At 64.0% G+C, this 26,806-nt stretch overlaps 1 protein-coding gene across 1 annotated transcript; it reads right to left on the reverse strand.

Annotated features, from left to right (window-relative positions):
- Nucleotides 1–24,752, reverse strand: PDZD7 (PDZ domain containing 7). Its single transcript, XM_045024113.1, has 16 exons — nt 24,688–24,752; nt 22,708–23,194; nt 21,402–21,542; nt 18,646–18,820; nt 16,640–16,816; nt 15,159–15,306; nt 14,625–14,685; nt 13,562–13,948; nt 12,120–12,293; nt 10,289–10,443; nt 8,814–8,905; nt 4,923–5,014; nt 4,198–4,269; nt 2,499–3,032; nt 1,582–1,682; nt 1–824 (listed from the first exon to the last, which is right to left on the reverse strand). The coding sequence occupies exons 2-16, from the start codon at nt 22,898–22,900 to the stop codon at nt 639–641; spliced, it is 2,688 nt and encodes an 895-aa protein (XP_044880048.1). The 5' UTR covers nt 22,901–23,194; nt 24,688–24,752; the 3' UTR covers nt 1–638.
- Between the last annotated feature and the right edge of the window lie 2,054 nt (nt 24,753–26,806).

Genomic DNA, 26,806 nt, shown 5'->3' on the forward strand with positions numbered 1-26,806 from the left:
GCAGCAGTAGTAGGGCTTTGAGCCTCTCCCGGGCCCCCCAGCTCCGAGAGGGATCGTGGGGCTGTGGCTGGGAGCTGCCCTGGCCTGCGGGCTATGAGGTGCCAGCTGGACTGTGGCACAGGGGGGCCTCGGGCGCTGCCCTCCCAGGGCTGCTGGAGCCAGGCCAGTCCCAGCCCCGGGCCTGCTCCTGCGGGAGCTGAGCAGCCACCCTGCGGCCTCGCTGGTGCCACATGGTCGCCCTGGGGGCCGGCCTGGCCCCCTCACTGGCCCAGCAGGGGCAGGCAGAGAGGGCCAGGAAAACATGGTGACCCGTCACCTGCAGGAGGCGACACGTGGGGGCCGCCTGGCTCAGCTGGGGCAGGTGCGGGGCAGGCTGGGGTTGCAGCCCCATGGCGTGGCAGCCCCCTGCTGCTCCCCCCTGCCCCCGGGGCTGAGTCTCGCCCATGCACCCAAGACCAGCATGTGCCAGGGCCTCGTCCCAGGCCTGGCTGAGGCCACCTGGTGCTCTCGGGCAGCGCACGGAGCCGGGGGGCTCATCCCCCACTCCTGCCAGGCTGCAGTCGGGCTTGTGGGGCTGGATGCCCGTCCCCCTTGAGGCTCTGTTTGTCCTGCCGTGGGCCTGGAAGACGTCTGTTCGCTCAGCCCGTCGCTGCCGGCCTGGCGCCGTCCCTGGCTGGGCTGCGTCCCGCCTTGGGCACCTTCACCACCAGCTCCATGGGCACCTCCCGGTTGGTCCTGTAGGCCTGGCGGATGAGCTCCACCGCCCGCTGGTGGGTGACGTTCTGCAGGCTCGCCCCGTCCACCGACACCAGCTCGGCCCCAGCCTGGCAACGCCGAGAGACAGGGTTGGGAGCCTACAGGGATCGGTCGCCAGCCATTGGCATGCAGCCTCCTCTGGGGTGGGACACGGCAGCTGTGGCAACAGCACGTAGCAACCCTACACAATGATGGGGGGCCGCTAGCGGGGGGACAGTGACCCTGGGCAGCAGGGAGAATGGCTGGGACTGCTTTAAATCCGGGACTGCAGGGGCCAAGCCTGCCAGCTGCTTCCCTAGGTCTGGAAGCCATCAAGCTCCAGCCTTGCGCTTACAAAGAACCCTTCCAAATGTGCCCCGAAGGGTACCTGACACCGGGGGCGCCTGCCTGTGGCTGTAGCCAGCCTGAACCAATGGCTCTGAGTGGCCTGAACTGCCTCTTCTCATTCCAACTGACTGTTAACTCTGAACCCTACTGATGGCAAAAGGCACCTGAGCAAAGCACACAAGGGAGCGCGCTGCTCCTGCTATGCAGAGCTGTGCCACCAGCCATGCGCTTCGCCATCTCATGAGGAGGGGTGTGGAGGGGGGCACGGGCCGAGCTGGTGGCTGAGTCTAGCGCAGGAGAGCAGCTGGGAGTCAGTCCTTCACGGTGCATGTCCGACTCAGCCCTGGCCAGCACCGCGGTTGTGCGTCCCTCCCCGGGCAGCCCCAGGACCCTGTCTCTGCCCCGTGTCTGATCACATACCTGGTCCGTCCTGCAGAGAGACCAGATAACCGCCCCGGGGGTTAACCCCAGCCGCAGCAGGGTACCCCCCCCCCTTACCTGCAGGCTCCCGCTCAGGAACGCCGCCCCTCCGGGAAAGATCGTCTCGATCCTCACCATGGGCTGCACCTTGCACTCGAGCCCGCCCGAGATACTGAGCCCTGGAAAGCAACGAGGCAGCGGTGGACCAGCCTCAGCCTGCCCCATCCGCCCGGGCCCTGGCACCTGTGGGCAGCCCCCCAACGCCTGACCCGCTTCAGGCACCCCCGGCCCTATAGCTGGGATGGGTAGGGTGGGGGGGCGGAGGGCTAGTGACCCGAGCCGGACACGGTGGCAGGCACCGGTACTCACACCCGCTTCTAGCACCGGAGACTCAGGGGAGTTGGGGGGGGGGGGGGGGCTGGGTGGTGTATTTAAGGGAGCGCCCCCCCCCCCAAGCAGATCAGGCTCCCCAGTGACCCCTCCCGGGCTTGGGCCAGGCTGGTTTTCCAGCTCCCACGTGACGGGCTCCCGCGTCCCTAAGACTCGGCTCCATGGCCGGCCCCGGCGCTGGGGGTCTGTGAGCCCGGCCCTGGGGGGGACTCGGCCGCCCCGTGACCGCGCCCGTCTCCAGCCCCTGCGCGGTGCCCACCCTGCCCCAACCCACCTGGAGCCTCCCTGCCACAGCCCCGGATTTCAGCTGCCACCTGGGAAAAGCCTGGCCCGGGAGCAGGAGCAGCGGGGCGGCCTGGGCTGATGGGGGCAGGGTGCAGGGGGGGGGGACTCCGGGGGTGCACGGGGGGCAGAAGCGAGCCCAGTCATGGGGGGCCCAGGGGGTGCACAGGGGGCAGGGAGGCGCTGCAGGGAGCCCAGTGGTGGGGGGCTCCGGGGGTGCATGGGGGGGGGAGGGGCAGAAGCGAGCCCAGCCATGGGGGGCCCAGGGGGTACACGGGGGGCAGGGAGCCCAGCGCTGGGGGGCTGGGCGGGATGCCACTCACCCAAGGACTGCCTGAGCTTGGAGAGGCGGACGCTCAGCAGCTCGTGCTCCTCCTGGGCCGGGCCGTTGTGGGCCAGCCCCTCTGCCCCCTGGGTTCCCGGAGCGAAGAGCTGGCAGAGCCGGGGCCGGGCCCGCCGGGGCTTGCTGAGCCCCACGCAGAGCCCGTCCCCCCCCGGCTCGGCCTCCCCCTGCCCAGCGCGGGAGCCGGGGGCTCGCGGCCGCTCGGCGCCCGGCCCTGCCGGCTGTGCCAACGCCTCTGCGGAGGGGTCGGGACATGGCACGAGTCCCGGGCTCTGGGCAGCCTCCGCCAGCAGCCAGCTGGGCCCACTGGCAGCCGGAGCGGCAGGGGGGCTGGGGGCGGCAGCGCAGGCGTCCACGGGCACGTCGGGCAGGGGCGTGAAGCCGCACGGCTGAGTCCGTCTGGGGGAGCCCTTCAGCCGCTCCGGCCCTGCCCTCGGCGCCGGCCCCACCTCCTCCTCGGCGCCCCCCGGCTCCGGGGCCTGGAGCGGCCGCAGCAGGAACCCTCCCCGGCGGTCTGCACGGGAGAGACGGGCCGTTAGCAACGCGCCGGGGAGCCCCCCGCCCTATCCCCCACCCACCTGGCCTCCCAGACCCCCCGGCCCTCGGCCTGTCCCCGGCCTCCGAGACCCCCCTCCTCCCAGCCCTACCCTGTCCCCGCCTCAGAGACCCCCCGGCCCTCGGCCTGTCCCCGGCCGCCGAGACCCCCCAATCCCAGCCTCTGAGACCCCCTCCTCCCAGCCCTACCCTGTCCCCGGCCTCCGAGACCCCCCGGCCCTCGGCCCGTCCCCGGCCGCCGAGACCCCCCAATCCCAGCCTCTGAGACCCCCTCCTCCCAGCCCTACCCTGTCCCCGGCCTCAGAGACCCACTGGCCTCCGAGACCCCTCGGCCTGTCCCCGGCCGCCGAGACCCCCCAATCCCAGCCTCTGAGACCCCCTCCTCCCAGCCCTACCCTGTCCCCGGCCTCCGAGACCCCCCGCAATTCTAGCCTCTGAGACCCCCTCCTCCCAGCCCTACCCTGTCCCCGGCCTCAGAGACCCACTGGCCTCCGAGAACCCTCGGCCCTCGGCCTGTCCCCGGCCGCCGAGACCCCCTAATCCCAGCCTCCGAGACCCCCTCCTCCCAGCCCTACCCTGTCCCCGGCCTCCGAGACACCCCCCCAATTCTAGCCTCTGAGACCCCCTCCTCCTAGCCCTGCCTGTCCCCGGCCTCAGAGACCCACTGGCCTCTGAGAACCCTCGGCCCCAGCCCGGCCCTGTCCCCGAGAGGCCCCAGCCCCTTCCTGCCCCATGGCCTCCGAGCCCCCGTGACCTCAGTCCTCCCCCCGCCCCCCCATGCTCCGAGCCCCCCGTGGGCGGAGAATCAGAGCATGCAGCGACTGCCTCTCGGCTCCCGGCCCCAGGGCTCCAGCCACCCTCCCTGCCAGCCCCTGCCAGCCCAGAGCCCTGCCCTGCCGGGACCCACAATCCCGTGGGCGCTTGGGGCCGGCTGGGGTGCGGGAACCGCCCGACTCAGCCGGCGGCCAGCGACGGTGTCGCGCTCTAGTGGACAGAGCCACAGTGCAGCGGTGCCAGCCCAACGTGCAGCCAAGGGGTGGGGGTGCGACAGGGGGGGCAAGCAGTGCGGGGGCTGGGCAGGGGGCAGTGGGGGGAGCTGGTGGGGGGAGGGGGCCAGTACTGACCAGGCACCGGTGTGATGAGGTGTCTCCGGGGAGGCATTTTCTGCTGCGCCGGGCGCAGCGCGGGCGATTTCCCTGCAGGCGGGCGGAGAAGCGCATGAGAGACAGGCCGGGTCCTTCGCTCCGGTTCCTGGTGCCCGAGGCTCTGGCTGCTGGCACGGCGCCTCCCCCCAACCAGCCCGGCTGCCCACGCGGCGCCAGGCTGCCACCTCCTTCCAGACCGAGCCTCGCTGGAAAGTTTGGGCCTTCTGCCACCAGCCCAGTGCTGACTGCAGCTGTGCCCCCCCCCAGCTCTGCCAGCAGCGCCCTGCCCGGCTGGCACCCGCCCCCGCTAGGCTGCGGCCTGGCCCGTGGAGCGCACGTGCTGAGTGTCCAGCCCTGTGCCCGGCTTCAGTGGGGGCTGCTCCGAGCCGATCGCAGGCCTGCTGCCGGGGTGATGGGCTGAGCCCACCCCCGTGGGACACAGCGATGGGGGCGAGGTTGCAAGGTTCCCACCTAGGCTTGGGGAGGCTGGCGGGGTTGGGTCCTCACCCGCTGGACCCAGGGTTTCCTGGTCCCCAGGATAAAGGGGGTTTGTGCCAGGACCCAGGGGCTCGAGGAAGGGGCAGGGCCTCGTTCATCACCAGGGGAAAGGCAAGACTGGCAGCCCAGGATCCCCGAAGCCGGCCCCCCAAGAGGAGAGGAGTTGGGAGCCAGCTGGGCCTGGCCCTCGCGGGGGCTCCCCCTACCTGCTCTGCTCTTCAGGGTGTCGTACGCCTCCAGCTCCAGCGGCACGACCATGCTGTCGAAGCGGCCCAGGTCGGTGGAGCTGACCAGGCTCCTGCAAGGGGCAAGCTGTTAGTGCAGCCAAGTGAACACCACTGAAATGCAGCCACCTCTGGGGCGGAACGCGGCAGCTGCCTAACAGCGCACAGCAACATGAGGTGACAGCTGAGGGCAGAAGCACCCCACATTCAATTGCAATAGTGGGGGTGATTCTAGGGAGCCCAATGTACTTACCGGCCAGGATCTGCCCAGGGCATCACCTCTATGCTCACTGTGAAAACTGCCACGAATGGAGGGGCACGAGGGGTCAGCGGCTTGGACCCAGCCCAGAGCAGCACAGCGCCCCCTAGCACCTTGTGCGGGCAATGCCTCAGTACCTCTTCAGAGGCAAGAGCGCCCCCTAGGGACCTGCCCGCATCATGGCCTCGAGCCCCCTGGAAACGCATGGACCCCGAGCTGGGGCCATGGGGCCACGGGGCTGAGTGGGGAAACCAGCAGCCCTGGCTGTGCAGGCCAGACTGGGGAGGCAGGGCACGGTGTGAGGCAGAGTGAGGAGCCAGGCCGAGCTGGACCTGAGAGCCTAGGGAGGCCAGGAGCGCAGAGCAAGCGTTGGGGGCCGTTCACCGTCCCCGGGCACAGAGAGAAGAGGAGCTAAGGGCCGGGATCATGAGCCAAATCCTGCTCCCGAGGCTGGGGGAACCTGCAGGGACCCCGGGGAGTTGAAGGAGCTGCCGGCCGCTCAGGGCCAAGTTCAGAATCTGGGCCATGCAGACTCCCTGTCCCGTCTTGCAACCTGCCGCAAGAGCCTTCTCCCTCGCAGCACGTGTGGTGCTGTCTGATTGCAGAATAAACGCCCCGGCTGAGACAGCACCCAGATGGCACCGCGGGCAACCACTGGACCTGGGACCCCAGCGCTCCCTATCACCAGCCTCATGCTTCTTGACATATTACTTGACCCCTTAAATGGCTGCTTCTTGGAGCAGCTAGTCCTGGAACCCAGCAGAGGAGAAACAATTCTTGAGTAGTCCTAAGTGGAGCACAGGATCCGGTCCAAGAGATGAATGTAGCTGGACCCTTATGTTCTTATGACTGCTTGGTAATATTGACCATAATATAATTAAATGTAACATCCCTGTGGTGGAAAACCCACCACAACAGCCCAACACGGCAGCATTTAATTGCAGAAAGGGGAACTACACAGAAATGAGGAGGTTAGTGGAACAGAAATTAAAGGGTACAGCAGCAACAGTGAAATCCCTGCAAGCTGCATGGAAACTTTTCAAAGACACCGTAATAGAGGCTCAACTTAAATGTGTCCCCCAAATTGAAAACCAGTAAGAGAACCCAAAAAGTGCCCCCGTGGCTAAACAACGAAGTAAAAGAAGCAGTGAGAGGCGAAAAGGTGTCCATTAAAAAGTGGAAGTTAAATCTCAGTGAGGAAAACAGAAAGGAGCATGAACTCTGGCAAGTGAAGTGTACACACAGAATTAGGAAGGACAAAAAAGAATTTGAGGAACAGCCAGCCAAAGACTCACAAAGCAATAGCAATTTTTTTTTTTTGAAGCACATCAGAAGCAGGAAGCTGCTAAACAACCAGTGGGGCCACTGGACAATCGAGATGCTAAGGGAGCAGTCAAGGACGATAAGGCCGTTGCGGAGAAACTAAATGAATTCTTTGCAACGGTCTTCACAGCTGAGGATGTGAGGGAGATTCCCAAACCTGAGCCATTCTTCTTAGGTGACAAATCTGAGGAACTGTCCCAGACTGAGATGTCATTAGAAGAGGTTTTGGAACAACTTGAAAAACGAAACAGCAATAAGTCACCAAGACCAGACGGTATCACCCAAGAGTTCTGAAGGAACCCAGCTGTGAAATTGCAGAACTACTAACTGTCGTCTGTTATTTAAACCAGCTTCTGTGCCAGATGATTGGTGATCGCTAATGTGATGCCAATTTTTAAAAAGGGCTCCAGAGGTGACCCCGGCAATTACAGGCCGGCGAGCCTGACTTCAGTACTGGGCAAACTGGTTGAAATTATAGTAAAGAACAAAACTGTCAGATACAGAGATGAACATGATTTGTTGGGGACGAGTCAACGTGGCTTTTGTAAAGGGAACTCAGGCCTCCCCAATCTACTAGAATTCTTTGAGGGGTCACCAAGCATGTGGACAAGGGGGATCCAGTGGATATAGTGCACTTGGACTTTCAGAAAGCCTCTGACTAGGTCCCTCACCAAAGGCTCTTACGCAAAGTGAGCTGTCCTGGGATCAGAGGGGAGGTTCTCTCATGGGTCAGTGACTGGTTAAAAGACAGGAAACAAAGGGTAGGAATCCATGGTCAGTTCTCAGAATGGAGAGAGGTCAATAGTGGTGTCCCCCAGGGGTCTGTACTGGGCCCAGCCCTAGTCAACATATTCATAAATGATCTGGAAAAAGGGGTAAACAGTGAGGTGGCAAAATGTGCAGATGACACAAAACTACTCCAGATAGTTAAGTCCCAGGCAGACTGCGAAGAGCTATGAAAGGATCTCACAGAACTGGGTGACTGGGCAACAAACTGGCAGATGAAATTCAATGTTGATAAATGCAAAGTGATGCACATTGGAAAACATAATCCCAACTATACATATAAAATGATGGGGTCTAAATTAGCTGTTACCACTCAAGAGAGATCTTGGAGTCATTGTGGGTAGTTCTCTGAAATCATCCACTCAATGTGCAGCCGCAGTCAAAGCGACCAGAATGTTGGGAATCATCAGGAAAGGGACAGATAATGAGACAGAAAATATCGTGTTGCCTCTATATAAATTCACATCTTGAGTACTGTGTGCAGATGTGGTCTCCCCATCTCAAAACAGATCTATTGGATTTGGAAAAGGTTCAGAAAAAGGCAAACAGAAATGATGAGGGGGATGGATCGGCTGCCGTATGAGGAGAGATTAAAAAGACTGGGACTTTTCAGCTTGGAAAAGAGACGACTAAGGGGGGATATGACAGAGCAGGGATCGGCAACCTCTGGCACGTGGCTCGCTGGGGTAAGCACCCTCGTGGGACGGGACGGTTTGTTTACCTGCCGCGTCCACAGGTTCGATCGCGACTCCCACTGGCCGCGGTTCGCTGCTCCAGGGATGTGTTGGCCGCCACTTCCCGCCGCCCCCATTGGCCTGGAACGGCAAACCGCGGCCAGTGGGAGCCGTGATTGGCAGAACCTGCGGACGCGGCAGGAAAACAAACCGGCCCGGCCCACCAGAGTGCTTACCCCGGCGAGCCGCGTGCCAGAGGTTGCCGATCCCTGGGATAGAGGTCTATAAAATCATGACTGGTGTGGAGGAAGTAAATCAGGAAGTGTCATTTACTCCTTCTCATAACATAAGAACTAGGGGTCACAAAATGAAATTACTAGGCAGTAGGTTTAAAAGAAACACAAGGCAGTATTTCTCCACACAACGCACAGTCAACCTGTGGAACTCCTTGCCAGAGGATGTTGTGAAAGCCAAGACTATAATGGTTCAGAAAGAACTAGATCAGTTCCTGGAGGACAGGTCCCTCAATGGCTATTAGCCAGGCTGGGCAGGGACGGTGTCCCTGGCCTCTGCTTGCCAGAAGCTGGGAATGGGCGACAGGGGATGGGTCACTTGATGATTCCCTGTTCTGTTCATCCCCTCTGGGGCACCTGGCATTGGCCACTGTCGGCAGACAGGACACTGGGCTAGATGGACCTTTGGTCTGACCCAGTCTGGCCGTTCTTATGTTCTTATGCCCCCAGGCACAGGAGCCTGTTTGTCTGTCCCCTGGGACATGCCCCATGGAAAGCTGCACAGAGGGAACCCTCCACCCCAGCATCGTTCACCCACCTGACATCCCTCAGAAGCAGGAGTTTCTCAGGCCGGTCCAGGATGGCCAGGAGCGGCCTCACCAAGTCCTCCACCCCCCCTTCATGGACATACTGCGGGCAAAGGACAGGCAGTGTCAGACAGGCCCCTTTGCTGGCCAGAGCCCGGAGCACCAGGCAGCACTTAGCCAGCGCCAAAATGCAGCCACCTCTGGGGTGGGACGCAGGCAGGGTTTCACAGCACCCAGCAACAAGCCGGAACAGCTCTGAAGAGGGAATCATGATTTCTCCTGGGGGTGGGAGGGAGGCAGAACCCGATCACCCCCCGCTGGCATTTGCCCAGGACCCTCGGGCTTTCGTGTGGGGCAACGAGTTACTCCCTCCACTTTAAATCCCTGCCCTGCCCTCAATCCAGATTGACACCAGCGTCAGTGAGAACAGGATCCGGCCCCAGGTCGAGCAGTGAGCACAAGGGGCGGCGCCTGCTGGCGCTGCGGTTCGGGACTGACGCGGGGGGGGGGGCAGCGCCGCTGGCTGGGTCACTGGCTTAGCCCGGGAGACCCCAGGGCCGGGGCGTGGGGCAGACTGGGGGCTGGGCAGCGAGGGGCCTGGGGAGGAGATGGCAGCTCCAGTGCAACGGGCTGGTTCTACCCATCCCAGCTGGGGAGGCTGCCAGGACTCCCCCCCCCACATCACCCCATTGCCCAGGGGTCAGGATTAGGCCTGGCTGAGCCGGAGGCTGGCCTCACTTTTACGCTCTCCCGGCCAGCTGGCGGGTGACCCTGCGGAAAAGGGGGGTCTCTGCCCATGGCACAAGAGCCCCCCTCCTGGGAGGCCTAGTGGAGATGCCCAGGAGTGGGGGTTGCGAGGGGTTAATCTGGATTCTGTCTGGGTCCAGCCCTTGTCCTGACTGTGGGGAGGGGGGGGGGGGGTGAACGCTCAAGGACACACAAATCAGCCACAGGAGGGTCCAACGGGCAGGCTCCGAGCGCCACCTAGTGTTCACTGGAGACACCCGCAGCTGGCAGGCCCCGGGGTCAGGGCTGGGTCTATGGGGGGCTCCGGGGGGAAGGCTGCCCGGGCACGGAGGGAGAAGGCTGCTCTGCTCTAGCATGTTCGCCCCTGCATGCAGCCATGAGCAAAGCCAGGCCCCGTCCCCAGGAGAGACCCAGGTGGGGAAACTGAGGCACAGAGGGGGGTGACACATGAACGCCGAGGCAGGGACGGATCTGGGAGAACTCAGCTCTCCTGCCGCATGGTGGGCCATGGGCGGGGGGAGCACAGGGTGGTGAGCCGAGGAAACAGGCCCCGCAACAGAGTCCCGAGCCCCCGCCAGGCCGGGAGAAGCACGGGCCGAAGGAACCAGCTGGCCAGGCCGGGGAGCCCTTCCCGAGATCCCATAGGACAGGGCAGCCTGGCTCTGCCCCCTCATTGCTCTCTGCTTTGGGCACCGGTCACACCCCCTGGGCTCCTGGCTGCGGGGCCCGCGCTCCTTACCCGGGTGCAGTGGCGCAGCACGGCCGTCACCTCGTCCTCCGTCAGCAGCTTCCCGGCCATGTCCCGGAGGAGCGGGAGGCAGCTCTCAGCGGCTGGGCTGGGCTCGCGGCCGGCGCGCCCCGGGGAGCCCAGGAAGCTGACAGGGCGGCCTTTGTCTGGGGAGCGGCAAAGCGGGGTGAGTGTGGGGCCGCTGGTGCAGAGACTGGAGCTCCAGAGAGGAGGCTCCCACCTGAGCCAGGGCTGCAGCCCGCTGGCGTGTCGGTCCCCTCCCCGCCCAGGGCTGAGAAGCAGGGCTGGGACCAGCCCCTCCCACCGCACAGCCAGGAGAGACTCCCCTGGCCGGGAGCAGTAGTAGGCTGTTCTCCTGCGGGGAGGGGGCTGCGGCACACTCAGCGAGGGGCTTCTCCAGGTCGCTGCGCCCGCGTACAGCTCCCGGGTCGGACCCTGGCCAGCCGCGGGGGCCCCCTTTGCACACACAGTTGTGCACACGCTTTTCGACCCCTGCTCCTGATTCGTCAGCCAATCCCCCCCGAACTCCCCCATTCTCCTCCCCGCCCCCAGGGGCCTGGCCGGGGCAGACTCCAAACAGGTGCAGCGCTGGGAATGGAGAGACTGCAGACCCGGGGGGGCTCCCTCCAAATGCCCAGGGGGGGCTGGGTCGCAAGGGGGCTCGGAACCAGGCCCCCGGAGCCCAGCCCACATGGCGATGGCCCAAGATGGCTAAAGCCAGAGCCAAAGAGCAGCGGCTTCGCGCAGTGTCCGGCGAGGGCCCCACAGGATAATCAGCCACCGTGCCCCACGGCCCCAGTGCCGGGGCGGGGATCTACAGGGAGCAGCCCAGCGCGGCGTCCCCGGACTGGCCACGGTACAGCTGAGATGCCCCCACCTTCAAATCAGGGGTGCCTAACGGCCCCTCCCCCAAATCCCCTTGGGGCTCCAATCTCCTCCCGCCACCGGCACCAGGGAAAGAAAGGAGCCGGGTCTCTCCGGGACAGCAAGTAGGGAGGCAAATGGCACACGCACCAGTACATGCGTGCACATGCCAGCACACACCAGCACACACATGCACATGCACACACATCAGCACACACATGTACACGTGCACCATCACACACATGCACACATGTGCACCGCAGTTACCCCGCTTCAGGCTCCGGCTGACAAATTTCTGCAGGGCGCTGGCTGCAGGCGGAAAGCAGAGAGCAAATCCAGCACACCAGGTGATTCGCCAGCAGCCCCAGGCAGCCAGGGGTTAATGCCCCGCGGGCGGGGGCTGGGCCGTCTCCCCTGGGGCCCAGTGGGTGAGCTGGCGCCAGGGGCCTGGAGGCTGCGACTGGCTCCCCAGCTCGGCGGGCGGGCGGGCAGGCGGGCAGCGTGCCAAGCAGGGCAGCGCTTTGCGGTTAAGGGGCTGGGAATCAGGAGACCCGGAGTCGACCCCTGACTCCGCCAAAGGCCACCAGCAACCCTGGGCAAGTCACTTCACCTTTCTGGGCCTCGACAATCCCAGCTGCACAGGCTGGCAGCTCTGGGGGCAGGGCCCACTGGGTGTGTGGGGGAGCAGGGGCCCTTTCTCCCTGGGCATGGGCGGGGGCAGGGCCATCTCTCCCTGGGCAACCCCAAGCAATCAAAATTCATGGGATTTAAAATAACAAATTCCCTGGGGGAATCACCATGGGGCCAGACCACCCCCTCGAGGAGCAGGGAATCCCCCTGCCCACCCCCACCCCAGGAGCGGAGCTGGACACGTCCCTCCCACACGGCCCCGGGGCCATTCCAGCCCCCCGCCCCCCAGACACAGCCTCGCCCCCCCATGTGTCCCGGCGCCCGTTACCTTTCTCCCGCTCTGGGCTGGCCGGGGCCCGGGCCCGTCTCCTGTGCCCCTCGCCGCCCGGCGCCCAGCTCTGCTTCGCCCGGCTGCCTCGGAAGAAGAGGTTGACGAGGGTCTTGGAGCGCCGCAGTCCGGCCTTGTCCCCGGCGGGCGCTGGCGGCTCCTGCCTCTTCTCCTCTGGCGCCGGGAAGAGAGTCACCGCTCGGCCCCGGGGCCAGGTGGGAGCAGCGGCTCGGAGCCAAGCACGTCTCACCCGGCCCCCTCGGGCACCGCTGGGCATCGGCCCCGGGCCCCGATCCCAGCCTGGGTTTGCCAGGCGAGCACCAGAGAGCGCAGCCAGCACCACTGTGCTGACCCCCTGCCTCCCCAGCACCCTCCATCCTCGTCCTCTCCTGGCCGGGCCCAGCCCCATCTCCCACCCACCTCTAACCGTGCTCTCCACCTCCGAGCTTCCTTCTCCCCCCTGCCCTGGGCGGCTGCAGGAGCAGGGCCGCCTGGGGGCTGGGGGGGGCCCTGAATCCTCTGAGTGGCCCTGGGCAGGAGTCGGGGGTCAAACACCCTGATACACATTCTCCTCCGCGCCTGGACACAGGGGACAGTGCCAGGTCAGACCCCCAGACTGCTCGAGGCCCCCCTGGCTGGGGGCAGGGGAAGCGGCAGCTCAGTTCAGACTCCTGGGATGTCACCATCTGAAAGTGGGGAGCCGGGACCAGCTAATGCCTCCCCCCGCCCCGGGGGCAGGGCCGCTGGAAAGTAGAGGAACCTGCCTGGGACACACGGCAGGGAGGATGCTGCTCTCGCGCCAGGCAGGCAGCAGGCATCTGCTCCCCTGGCTGGGCTGATTCCCCCGGGTCTGGCTAAGTCCGAGTCCCCCTCTGAGGCGGAGTCGCACCTCCGGACACAGGGTGCTGGCGGCTCCCCTGGCAGAGTCGAGGCTCCAGCACTGGACGAGGAGCTGGGAGCGGGGGGAGAGCAGGAGAGGAGAGCCCAGCGTGGGGGCATTTAAGGTGCATTTAAGGTTGGGCATCAGTAGAGCTCTGGGTGTGTGTGTGTGGGTGGATCACAGGGCTGGGCTGGCAGGGGGCTGCAGGTTGGGAGTGAGGGGCACTGGCAGAGCTGGGGGAGAGCCCAGGGCTGGAATAACAGGGGGCTGCAGGTCGGGAGTGAGGGGCACTGGCAGACCTGGGGAATGGGGGTCCCAGGGCTGGGATAACAGGGGGCTGCAGGTTGGGAGTGAGGGGCACTGGCAGAGCTGCGGTGGAGCCCAGGGCTGGGATAACAGGGGGCTGCGGGTCGGGAGTGAGGGGCAATGGCAGACCTGGGGAATGGGGGGCCCAGGGCTGGGATAACAGGGGGCTGCGGGTCGGGAGTGAGGGGCACCAGGATGTGCACCCAGGGGGAGCCCATTCAGCTCATGCTCGGCCTGTCCTGGCGCCAGCACCTACCGCCCACGGTGAGGTAGCTCTGGGATCTCGTGAGGGGCTGCCGGGGCCGGCTCAGCGCCAGGAGCAGGGCCGTCCGGGGCGAGCCGGAGAAGGGCCTGTGCTTCTTGCTGGGGAGCGGGTCCCGGGGGCTCTCGGCCCGGATGGCCGAGTCCCTCAGGATCTCCGGCGGGTGCACGGTGCGCCGGGTCTCGGGGGGCAGGTCCGTCTGCATGGCCGTCTCCACTCGCTCCAGGGAGCGGCTGCGCGCCGGAGGGTCCTCTGTGGAGCTGGAGACGGCGGGGCTGGAGAGCAGGGCCGGGGGCCCGTCCAAGGTCCCCGAGGAGTAGGAGGAGACGGAGGAGCTGGTCTCCGAGGCCTGCGAGAGCTGCTGCAGTTGGCCATTGGTCACTGGGAAGAGATGGAGGGGTGAGAATCCGTGGGGAGGGCAGGAGCCACCCCCAGCCTCGGCCCCTGGGATCTCACAGCGTCACTGTCCGGGTCCCGGGGAACTTCATGGCCCGGTGGGCGTGGAACCCAGGCCCTGCACTGGGAGCTGCAGGAGAACCGCCAGAGACGCTAGCTGTGTACGTGTCTGTGCGCACCTACTACCCAGCTATGTGTCAGAGGCCCTGTACTGCTGGTAGTTAATGGAGATTCCCCTTGAGCTCTCATGGCCAGGAGCTCATGCTCTTGGGAGCAGCCAGGTCTGGGTGGCCGTGGAGTGCAGCACAGCGACCCCTGGGAAGTGACAGCTGGCCAAAGATTAGTGGCACCCCCTGGCACCAACACTGCGCCTGTGCCCGTGAATCTCAAGGCCCGTTCCAGGAGCGACCGGATGCTGCTGTCGTCTGAAGGCAGCTGGGTCACGGAGCCCTCAGCAGGCAGCTCCCAAGGCCATGTGGCGAGGCAGGATCAGACACCGGAACAGGAGCCCTACGCTCGCTCAGCGAGAGAGTACAGCGCTGGCGTCTCATTATGATTCCCAGTGGCGGACGGTCCCCCGGGGAACTTGCCCCCAGCCCCCAGCCGACCCGCTCTAGGCAGGGATGTCCCGGGGGGAGGGGGGCGAGGGGGGCTCTCTTACACCGACTGAGCCAGCAGTACTCGGCCACCATCTCCTTGTAGGCGGGGAAGCGGCCCGTCTCCTAGACGCCGAGGGAAGGACGAGGGTTAGTGTGTAACCGGCTGCCCCCGGCAGCGTCGTCGACATGAACCCGATCTGCGCGCCGGAGCCTGCCATGAATAATGCAGCCGCCTGCCTGCGCCCAGCTGGGCTGAAACTGGATCTGCCCGAGAGCGAGGCCCGTGCCCCGGCCTGGGCACCAGCCAGGAGCTCCCCAGAGCTGCCTACGTCAGGGGAACGCCGCCGCGGCACTCAGGGCATTTCAGCCACCAGCGCCAGGGCGGGGGAGAGGCAGAGAGCGACTGCTCCATGCCCCAGGAAGGGCCCTCGGGCGGGGAGTCCCCGGAGTCCCTCTCACAGCAACGCGCCAAGTGCCCAGGCCACGATGGGCTTCTCCAGCCTTTCCCAGGATGGCACGGTCCCGCCTCCCCCTCCCTGGGCCGATCCTGGCCTGAGGCGTGAGCCCAGCCCAGCGTCCCGGGCGGCGGGTCCTACCCGGATGGTCAGCATGATGTGCGTCTGCCCCTTTAGCACTTCCACTGCCTTGCTATGGCTGATGGCGTCGAACTTGACTCCGTTGGCTGCAAGGACTTGATCTCCCACTCTGATCCCGTTCTGCTCCGCCAGCCCGCCGGGGTCGACGCTGGAACGACAGCCCACGGCAGGCGGCCAGTGGCTCTCAGTCCCCGGGACGGGGAGCCCCCCGAGGCCAGTTCCTCTCCCGAAGGGACGCACGACCCACCACTTGAAACCGGCCTGGGGCAATCAACTCAAGGGCCTGATCCCAGCCTGGACGGGCTGCCCAGCCTGCTAGATCCAGGGCCAGGAGAAAGCCTGCTCTCGTCAAGCAGTGCCCCCAGACAAGGCCACGTGACACCCCGATCCCCACACCTGAACCGACTCAGCCAGGTGCGGGTCCAGCTGTTTCTTGCCAGCAGCTGGGGGATGCTCTGGCTGAGCTGCTGGGCACTAGCTGGGTGCCTGGCTCCGGCTGCTCCTTGCCCCATGCTCCTCGGCTCGGATGGGGCTGTCTGCCCTTGGATGGAGGAGCGGGGCGGTCTCTGACCCTGGCTGGAGGGGGTCTCTGGCACAGCAGGAACAAACCTCCACGGGGGTCTCCATTCACCCCCTAGAGCTTTGCCCACCATCCTTCGGACACGGGCGATTTTTGCCAAGCTCAGAGAGAAGCCGGGCGCGCACCCCCCCGGCGTGGGAACCGTCGCCTGGCATTTCAGAGGCCGCTGCTGGGAATCTGGCCCCGGGCAGCGCTTTGCCGGGGAAGGGACAGAGGGACTGTAAACATTTGACATATCGCCTGGACAGAAGGAGCCCTGGAGATCCCACGTGTCCCTTCGTTCTTTGCTTTGGAAAGGCGGAGACGTTTGAGCGAGGAACCTGCTGAATTATTCTTAGGGACGGGGCAGGGCAAACCCGGCTGAGAACTGCAGGTGAAAATGAATCCCCAGGGGGATCCACGCTAGGGGTGGTAGCAGGACCCAGAAAATCCTGCAGGCTCCTACATAAGAGCTTGTTCCCCCAAACACATGGGATGGGGCTTCTCGCATGCTGGGCAGAGCTGTCCTGGGATCCATCCCCAGCCTTAACTCCACCCCCTTCATAGGGATATGCACCATCCAGTGATCTGATTGGTGGAGCATTCTTAGGCCTGGATCCAGCAGTCCCAGTGGTCAGCTGGCTCCTTGCTATCACGTAGTCTGGAGACTACAATTCCCAGCAAACCTTGGTCTTAAAGGGCCACCCACCCCACACACGCCCTGGCTGTACCGACCCTAAGCTGCTTTGTAATGGAGTGAATTAGATTTCCAGCTGCCCCCCACTCCCAGGGCTCTGTAAGCAGTAAGTGGCTTCTCTCTCAGACACGGAAGCCCGGGGAGGCCCCAGAGGACGCTCCGCCGGGTGCCCAGGACACGGTGTGGCTAGCGGGTGCCGGGCGAAGCTGCTGGGAGCCAACGTACCTGGAGACGTAGATGCCGAGGCCGAACTCCTTCCCGCCGCGGATGTTGAAGCCCAGGCAGTAGTCGTCGGAGGTGGTGTAGAGGTGGACCATGCGTCTCACGCCGCCCTCGGAGCTGCTGTCCGACGGGGTCGACCCGCCCTTCTCCACGATCAGGCGCCTGTTCACGACATCCACCCTGCGACCGCGGCAGGATTCAAACAGGGGGCCGAAATCCTGGGCCTGGCTCTGGCACGACTCAGGCCCCAGGCTGCGTCTACATGGAGAACCCTACAGCAGCCCAGCTGCAGCAGACGCTACAGACGGGACGGGTTCTCCGCTCACCAATGCGAATCCTTCCGCCTGAGTTGCTGGGTTGACAGAAGAATTCTTCCCTTTACCTAGCGCTGTCTACACAGGGACGTACGTTGGCTTAACTACGTCTCTCGGGGGGTGGATTTTCCGCACGTGGCTGGGTCAATCTCCAGTGCAGCCCAGCCCAGCCCCCTCAGTCTCACGGAGCTGCTCCCCCGGGGCCGCAATCTCATGCCATCAGACAACCTGCTGGAACTTCCACCGTGGGAACGGCAGAAATCTCATGAGATTGGCTCTTTCTCCAGCCACTTTTGGGCCCCTGCCGAGGTTCTGGCTGCATCCGAACTGGAAAACGGTCATTTGGAGACAGACCCAAAGCCGGGATGGTCAAAAGTGCCCAACTCCAAATGAACGCCTGTGGGGCCTGGCTGCCAGCTTTGAAAATCTCCCCCCAGACCCACAGAGGCAGGCTGGGAGCTGGTGGTTCAAATCAGACTCCCCCTGGGATTTGCAGGGGGCATGGATCTGTGGGTCTAGGTCCAGTTTTGACCTCTCTCTAGCTTTGATGCTACGTATAGAGGGAAATCTCACCTGCCCGGAGCCTGAACTGCAAATATTGGGAGGTTTGGAAAAGGGGGAAGAACTTTTCAATCCCACGGTGGGACCCCATCCCCCTTCTGGCCAGTAGACGGGACACCATGAGAGAGGCTGTCCTGGAGGTTTGACCAGACGCCTCTCCCGGGGGAGCCTGACCAGGAGTTTCCAGGCCAGGGGACTCTGCTAGATCAGGGAAGTTTAGGATCAGAATCCAAACTTCCAGGAGCAAATCCCCCCCCAGTCTCCAACCCGCCTAAGATTCTGCCCTCGCACAGCTCCTGAAGCCTGCCCTGCTTCCCAACAGCTCACCGGGCAGCTGGGGCAGAGTCACCCGCAGCTCCTGAGACGGGCCCAGCAGAGGAATCTGGCAGGAATCCAGCATTCCTCTGCTCACAACGCCCCCGCGGGGATCAAACCACGACCTCGAGATCAAGAAACAGGCGCCTTTACAGCATGAGCTGAGGCAGCCAGGCTGATTCCGCCTTAGAACTGGGGGTTCGTTGGGGGTGAGCTCTGAAAAAACCCCCAATAATGGACAAACCAACCTCTCAACCCTTTAGCCCTCGTGTCTCGCTGCCCCTGAACGCCAGCCTGGGGCTCTTACACCGAGTCGGACTGAAGCCCACCTCAGGCCCAGCCCACCACGACGCTCTGCTAACCCAGTCTGGGCTGTCCCTGCACGTCTCTGCCGCCGGCACCCCTCAGTCCCAGCTCACAGCCTCCCTCTATCTCCCCCGGCCCCTGCCAGCGTTCCTCAACCCTTCCCCCACCGGCAGATCTGTGTGATGCGCACAAACCCCGGTGCAACCAGCCCGACACGTGTTCAAGGCCAGAGGGGACCGCGAGATCTAGCACGTGACCCTGGGACGCCCGGTTCCCTGCGGCCCAATGCAGGATTCGAACCCGCCCTCCGGAGGGGACCGCTCAGCGCACTAACCCCAGGGGGCACCGAGTCCCGGGTTCACTCCAATGCGCTCGCCCGGCTCCTGGGGAACCCGAGAGCTCCCTCTCTGCTCAGGACTCTGGCTTTGGCCCACCCGCATCAGACACTGTCGGACACCTGGGCCGGGCCGAGGACAGCGGCAAGGTGGAGGTAGTGAGCGCGCCACTGCTTACCACGTGGTCTTTTCTCGGGAGAATTTAATCCCGGGCACCTTTCCCATGCGCCTCACCATCATCCGCAGCCGGTTGTTCCCAGTCAAGACCTTGACGGCACTGCCCATGGTGATGCTCTCCAAGCTCACGCCGTTCACCTCCGTGATTTTGTCCCCGATGCACAGGCCGGCCAGGTCTGCAACGTTAAAGGCAGACCCCTGAGATCAGGCTGGGCTGCGCGGGACGGGGAAGCTAAAAGCTGGGGGACGGCTGCCTGGTCCAGCCAGATGTTCCCCGAGACGGGAAGTTCTCAGCTCAGCAGCAGCCGGATCTCGCCTGGTGTGTTGTAGCAAACCCCTCGACCTGGAACGATCAGGTGGGAACTCGCCCTCCAACCCTGGGAGTGGACGGTCACGGCCGTGTGGCTTGGGGGAGAGCAGTTTCCTTGATGTCGCGCTCCCCGCTTCCCTCACGTGCAGCTGCGCACCGAATTTCCACCAGTAATGACCACGGCCACGGGTCTCGGGTACTTACCTGCAGTATCACCACCTCTAATGCGTTTAGCCTCCCTACGGGCCAGCGAGGTAGAAAGCACCCCCGCCGTCACTGGCCAGACAGAGGCGAAGTGACTTGGCCAAGGCCATGCAGCTAGCCTGTGGCAGACACCAGGAAACTGAACCCGCAGCATCTATCTCCCAGGCTGGCACTCTGACCATTGGGCCAGGCTTCCTCCAGGGTCCCAGGAAAAGGCTCTGGCCATAAGGAGCTGGCCTGGCCCTGGCCCATTGCTGAGACCGGACACACAAGCTCCTCCAGGCTATTTGAACGTCACGTTTTGACTAAGATTTTCATCACCTTTCCTCAAGCTAATTCCCACTACGCGCTAATTCCCATTAACGAGCACCAAACCCGCCAGGACCTGGAACAGAGCTCGCCCGGGTGTTGTTATTTCTGACGAGAGCGTGTTATTCGGACAGCCTCTGCCCGCGCTGAATTGCTCCAGTGCTTGCACAATTGCAGGGGATGGCCAAATAAATCCCGCCCCTCCCGTAAAGGGTTAACAGAGGAGGCTCCTCACGCCCCACAGCGACACCTAGACCCCCTCACTTCCCACCCCAGTGCAACCAACCCGACACGCGTTCAAGGCCAGAGGGGACCGGGAGATCTGCACAGCACAGACCACAGACCCCCCCCAGCTGCCCCGGATTGAGGCCAATCACTTGTGTTTGACTTAAGCCGAGGTCCCCAGACTGTGGGGCAAGGAAGAACATTGTGGGGGATGGCGGGGCACGGCTGGGGGCTGGGCCAGCCTTCACGGGGGGCGGGGCAGGAGCTCTGCTCTTGGGCCTGCCCCCAGCTGTGGGCCCCTTGGCCCTGTCCACACGCCCCACTCCCGGCTCGGGGATGTGTGTGTGCAGACAGGGGAAAGGGGATGCACAAGGTAAAAAGTTTGGATGTTGGGTCCACGCTCCGTCCCCTCCCCCAAAACTCCTCGGGGGAGGGGTTCTGGGGAGCCATTTGCTTCCTCCTGCTGCAGCCCGGGCTGGGGGCTCTTCCCCTGGAGGCAGGGGGTGGGGCAGGCAGCCGATCGGAGGTGGGGTTCCCCATGGCAGCTCCTATGGCATCATGGCAAAACTGGCTCCATCATGGGCCAGCGCCAGGGTCTGCTGGGGGCTCTCGGCGCTAGGCAGGGCAGCCGCAGGGGAAGCCAGGGCTTGGTAGCCTTGCGAGCAGCCAGGCAGGGACGCTCTGCCATCGCTCCAGCTGCGCCTCCCACACGTTCCGCGCCTGGCAGAGCGCGGCCCCTCTCTCCTCGCGCCAGGCCAGGGTCTCCTCCGAAGGCCCCGGCACCCGTGCCCGCGGGCCCCTCAATCTGCTTCCCCCCACCTGCTCTGCCAGCCCCAGGACCCCACTCCCCACCCCCGGGCTCTAGATCCAGAAGAGAACTCAGCACTTTGGAAATGTGGGGTCTGTCCGGATCCAGCCGGGCACGACCTCTGACCTTTGTGGAACCCCCGATTCCCCCGGCAGTCCTGGAAGCTGGGCCCGGGAACCCCCCTGGGCACCGACTCCCACTGCAGGGCTAATTGCAGCGAGGGAGGAAACCTCGCACGAATCCCAGCCCGGGCAGCCTTCCAGAGGTGTCACGGAGCCCACGACCCTCCCAGCCCTCCAGTAAACAAACTGGTGGGGCAGCACCCAGCCTGGGAAGCTGAGCCGGGCGGGGGGCAGCTGTATGGCACGGGGCCAGGCCACACAGGCTTCTTCTGCCTCCTTGCCTGAAACAGCCTCCTGTGCCCCGACGCGTCCCTGCCCAGACCTGCATGTGCACCTGCCCCGGCTCACCCCTGCTCCTTCCCCACCTGCCCACCGGCCCCTGCCGTGCAAGGAGAGCCCACAGGCCGGGACTCGGAGTCAGCGCTCCCTGCACGGCCTCCTGCTCTCCACCCGGACACGGGAGCTGCACAGTTTCTCCTCCCAGGAGGTGCAGCCCCTTGGAGACTACAAATCCCAGCATGCCTCGTTCGGCGCCTCCCTGAGCAGCCCTGCGCTTGGCCCCAAGATGGAGCGCCGCCTCTTGGGAGCGTTGACAGTCCCCAGGGCAGTTGCAGAACCACGGGGGCAAGGCTCCATCTTTAGCCAAGCCGAAGGCTGCCCGGGTCAAGGTGGAGCATTGCATGCTGGGACTTGTGGTCTCCCCATGACGGCCGGCAGAGGCGGCAGGCGGCCCCTCGGGCGCGGCCCTGGCACGGTGCCCCTCGACGAGCTCCGCTCACCGGCGCTGCTGCCTTCCTCCACTTTGCTGACGAAGATGCCCAGCCCGTGCTCCGAGCCGCCCCGCACGCTGAAGCCCAGCTTCCCGTCCGCGCTCTTCTCCACCGTGATGGCGTTGATCACGTCGCTCTCGTCGCCGGTGGCTGTGGGGACAGGGCCCGAACACGTGGGAGAGAACGGGGTGGTTTCCGCAGCCGCCCGGCCCCGCACCGCAGGCCGCTTCCCCAGGAGCCGCGCCAGGCCTAGCTAGGCACGTGAACATGCCAGGCTGTGTTACGGGCACAGCGCTGCTTTCTGGTGGCCGCTGGAGCGCCGCTGGAGGGCTCACACAGCATTTACAGGGCTACTGCCCTGCTCCCATACGCCACACGTGCCCAGAGTCAAGTCCTCACCAAGCCCGTTAGGAGCGTTAACAGCCAGGGATCGCAAAGAGCTTTCCAAAGATCAACTAACTGCGCCACACCCTGCTCCCCTCCCCCACAGCAGCAGGTGGGATTATCACTCCCATTTCACAGTAGGGAAACTGAGGCATGAGGGAGCGGGGGAGTGGCTCGCCCAGTGATAGAACCCAGGTGTCCTGGCACTCAGGCCAGTGCTTCGGCCACAAAACCATCCTTCCTTGTTAGGTAAAGTATCCAGGTGTCCTGGCTCCCCGTCTCCGGCTCCTACCCTGCTTGGATTTGAATGCAAAGGGCCACATTCTTCCCTGGTGTAACTGCCTGGGCCCAAGCGCTTAGAGTGGCAGGAGCAGAGCGAACGCTCGGGGTGACGTGCGTCGCGTGGGGAGTTCCCTCCGCTGCAGAATTCCTGCTCATTGATAATCAACGAAAAACAAAACTGCGCCCAATCCCTGCGGCCGGGAGGCTGGGGCTGGCCTCCGGGCCACGCTGCAGCCAACGGCGGCGTTACCCCGGAGATGAATTTACTGCTAAGAGTTTTGCTCCTGCTCAGACCAATGGAGCACGTGCAAGGAACGAAGACAAGTTCCCTGCAGTGGATCTCAGCTTTTTCCAGACTGGTACCTCCCCACCCCCCGACCTCCCTTGCATCCAGACAGGATGGGGAGACTCAGGGGACCAGGTCAAATAAAAAGGGGGGCCTGGGTCGACCAGATGGGGAGACACAGGAGCCAACTTCAGGGGCTCTCTCCTGCTTTCGTCAGGGCCAAAGTTGTCCCTTGCGGCCCTGCCTTGCCCGAGCCACGGCTTGAGACGGGGGCTGGGAATCGGTATCTGGGTGATGAAGGGTGACCCCAAAAGAACCCCCACCCCCGGCAATGGAAGCAGAGAGAGGCCCCGGCTGCCGTACCTTCGATGGGCGAGTTGATGAGAATGACGCGTCCCATGGGCGACGAGGTGCGGATGCCCCGTGGGTGCCCGTTCACCAGCCGGTTCTGCTTCCTCAGCAGGTAGCGGGTGGCTGCGCTGGCGTCGCTGCCCGAGCTGCGGGAGTGGGTGGGGCAGGCCGCGTCCCTCAGCACGGAGTCTGAACCGTGTGCCATGGCGGGGCGGGGCGGCCGCTAGTCATGGAGGGACCCCGGCGTCCGGGGGACGTCTTCAGCGGGGGAGCAGGGAGGGACCCTGCCCCCTGCCCTGGGGAAGCCGGATTCCGTCGGGCGGGCGGGGCGGATTGTTACATTTTGGCTGCTCAGGTTTCGTCCCGCCAATGGAAGTGGGCGCCTGACGCAGCCCAGGGACATGTTCCTACGGGTGCGCGTGAAAAGGGGCCGGGGCCACGTTTCCCGTCGGGTCTCAGCTCCGGCCGGGGGCCTCACGTGACGGCGCCGTTCCTGTGCCTGCAGCGTCAAATCCAAACGGACCCGCGTCAGCCCCACAGCTCTCCCCACCGCCAGGCTCCAGGGCTCCACCAGTGAACGACAACGAGCATTAGGAACAGCCCGCCAGCGCCTGACACCCCCATGCCCAGGAGAAGCTCCCAGGCCAAGTCCGGAGAGGAGCTCTCCGATCCAGTCATTTACACTGGCCTCCAGTGGAGTGACTCCGGATTTCCACCAGCGCAGGAGGGAGTTGGAATCAGTGCTGGCACCTCAGTTACATCCCCGGGGGGCACTCAGACCCAGGGCAAGCGGGCCGGGGCCAGCGGGAGGAACAGCTCTGCAGCCAGAGAGCCACAGACTTTTAGACCATATGGGCCCATGTCGATCGACTGCCTGGCCTGAGCTACATAACACAAGACACCAACATTCACCTGCTAACTCCTAGCAGGCTAGTAAGCAAGGGACAGAGCTCAGGGGTTTGCACATTGACCTGCTCAACCCAGGGTGGTGAGTTCAATCCTTGAGCAGGCTGCTTAGGGGGACCTCAGGCAAAATCGGTCCTGCTAGTGAAGGCAGGGGGCTGGACTCAATGACCTTCCAGCACTGTGAGATAAATAGGACAGTTAGACCAAAATAGGGTGACCAGACAGCAAGTGTGGGGGGGAAAATTGGGGTGGGGTGATAGGAGCCTATATAAGAAAAAGACCCCAAAAAGGGGACTGTCCCTATAAAATTGGGACATTTGGTCACCCTAGACCAAAAGGGGCTCAGTCACATTGGAAACAGCTCTGTTTACATATGGGGAGTTACTCCAGATTTACACCCAGCAGGGATCAGAATCTGGCCCCGGCGCCATTCACTACACCGGAGTTAATCCGGATTTACACTGGAGGGTGTGAGATCAGCTTCCGGCCCCCACCTGGCTGATTTAAAAGGAATCCCTGTGGGGAGGGAGATCACAGTCCCGTTGGTTTCGCTGGAGCGCCTCTCGGTTCGCCCCTGCGCCGGGGAGACCGGGCTCCGGCTGGTTTACAAACAACCCGGCACCTTTCCCGCCCGGGGGCCTGGGTCCAGGCCAAGCTCCCCGAGGGGAGGGAGCGGAGCGGGGCCGGGCCGGGCGCAAGGCAGAGCCCCGAGCGGCCCGGCCCGGGAGGCACCGGGCGCGGGGGAAGGGACGGAGCCGGCCGGGGAAACACGCGTGGGCCGGGGCAGGACGCGTCCCCCCTCCCCGCGCGCAACTTTCCTCCACCCGGCGCCCCCCGTGGATCGGAGGGGGGGGGAGGGGCTCTGCACCCAGGACAGACCCAGCCCCCCGATCCCGGGGGGGGGTCTTGGACCCCAGGCTCCCCCCCCGCCCCCCCCCCAGGTGTCTGCAGGTGACCCCCGGCTGGGTCCCTCCCCGCTCCCCTTGCGCCAGAGGGGGCAGCAGCAGCGGGGGCCCAGGTAAAGGACCGAAGGGGTTGATGGGGGGGGAGAGTCTGACACCCCTCCCCCCTCGCCCACCCCCTCACCTGTCTCCATGTTGCTCTGCAGCCCCCTCACCTGGCAGAGCCACCGGGCTGAGGCTGCCCCGCCCATAGGCCGGCCTGGCCGTCAGTCAGTGCCAGCCCCTCCCTGGTGGGCAGCGGAGCGAGGGCGGCTCTGCCCCGGGTCCCGCAGCCCGGGCTGGCTCTGACAGTCACACTCCATCGCTCACCTGGGGCTGGGGGCCGAAGGCAGCAGGTGCTGGGGCGCCCCCTGGGGCACAGAGCTGCCCCCATCCCCCAAACCCTCCCGGCCCCCCTTTGGGAACCCCCGCCGGCTCCTCCTTCCGCTGTCCCCAGGGCGGCAGAACGTGGCTGCGTTTTGTCGCAGGGCGTCCGGCACACTTTGGCGAGCTCGGCCGTATAAATCCGATCCCGCTGTTCTCAATAAGGAGGCCGAGCGCTCCTGCGAGCTCGCAACCTGCTTTCCAAAGGGCACGCGGGGGTGTGAGCCCCGTTGGACAAGTGGGGAAACTGAGGCGGCACGGCACGGCAGTGAAACACGTGTGGCACTGTAAGCCCATCTGGGCTTGCGTGTTCAAAGGGACACGTGCCCAAGTGCCTTGCTGAACTGGGCAGGTGACTCGCCCCAAATCACACAGCACCTCAGTGGCAGAGTTGGGGACACAACCCACGGGTCCTGGTTCCCAGTCCCCACTCTTCCAACCACTGGACACCGCTCCCCTTCCAGAGCTGGGAAAAAGAACACAGGAGTCCTGATTCCCCCCTTGCCCTGCTCTCACCCACCAGCCCCCACTCCAGAGCCAGGAAGAGAACCCACGAGTCCTGGTTCCCACTCCTGCTGCTCCTAATTGTGACTGGGCTAAAGCCTGAGGTCCTAGTGGAAGGAGCACAGAACTGGGCCAAGGACTCTCTCCCAGCGATTCCCTCCTCCCCGCTCGCCCTAGGCCATGGTCTGGCGAAGTCAAGAGGAGACTGTTTGAACTCAGTGGTTCGGTTCTACCCCCTCTCTCAAGGAAACAGCGCAGAGGAGGGAGCTGGGGCTGGGTCCCTCCCATGCAGAGAACTGGGCATATTCCACCCCCTCCCCCCAAGGTGCCAAGGGCACCACCGGGTGTCCTGGGCCCCCTCACCTCCCAGCCCGAGGCCTTGACACTCCTCTGGCCCGGGGAAGCGGTGTCTGCCCATCGGTTGGTGCGGTTCCCTCACTGCTGGGATGGCCGTGACCGTCGCCAGGAGGCGAATTTGATACCAGGCCGGTTTCAGGTGATACGCACCTGCCAGGTATTGGATACCCTGGGGAGAGGAGCTGCCGGGTGGGGGATGACGGGTGAAAGGTCTGCCTGGAGCAGAGCTGATCTGCGCTGTTTGGAACAGCCAGGCTCTTGGTAAAGCCATCGGCAACCTGCCCCCCTGCCCCACTCCCATGGAAAGGTGACTGGCTCCTCATGTAACCCCACTGATTCAGGAGTAGCAGAACACCCCCTACCCAGGCTGGCAGAATCGGCTCCTTTTGTGCCAAACTCTGCCAAGGAGCAAAGGAGTCAGGTGGAAACTTAATTCACATACAAGCAACGCAAATGCCCTTCAAGATGCGGGGCTGAGCTGGAGTCATGGCTGTCTGTTGTTATAGCCTCAAGGACATTGTCACAGGGCTTGCTGTACTCAGGGCAGGGAGTTTGGGACCCTGTCTCAGACTGGTGCTTTGGAGAAAAGCCTAAAACCAACACGCCTGTCTAAGTAATAGCCCATGGGGCAATTTCTTCCTGACCACAGCTGGTGTGTACCATGAAGATTGAGAACCCACTTTACTTAATCAGTTTCTCATAAGTGTTTTCGTCCCCCTTATTTATAATGATCCACTGAAAACTTGAACCTAAAATTTTACTTTCTATCAAAAATGCGTCCGATCGATATGGCCCCAGTCACCACAGTGACTGAGCATCTCACAGTCATGAATGGATTTTATCTTCCCAACTCCCCTGGGAGGTAGGGAAGTAGCATTACCCCCTTTGTACAGATGGGAAAACTGAGGCACCAAGAAGTTATGCAACCTGCCTAAAGTAACACATCAGATCAGAAGCAGGAATTATATCCAGATCTCCAGGCCTGTGCTTTAACCGTAAGGCTATCTTGCCTTCCATCA

The sequence above is a fragment of the Mauremys mutica genome, chromosome 7, assembly GCF_020497125.1.
Source record: "Mauremys mutica isolate MM-2020 ecotype Southern chromosome 7, ASM2049712v1, whole genome shotgun sequence".
In the NCBI taxonomy this organism is placed as follows: domain Eukaryota; kingdom Metazoa; phylum Chordata; order Testudines; family Geoemydidae; genus Mauremys; species Mauremys mutica.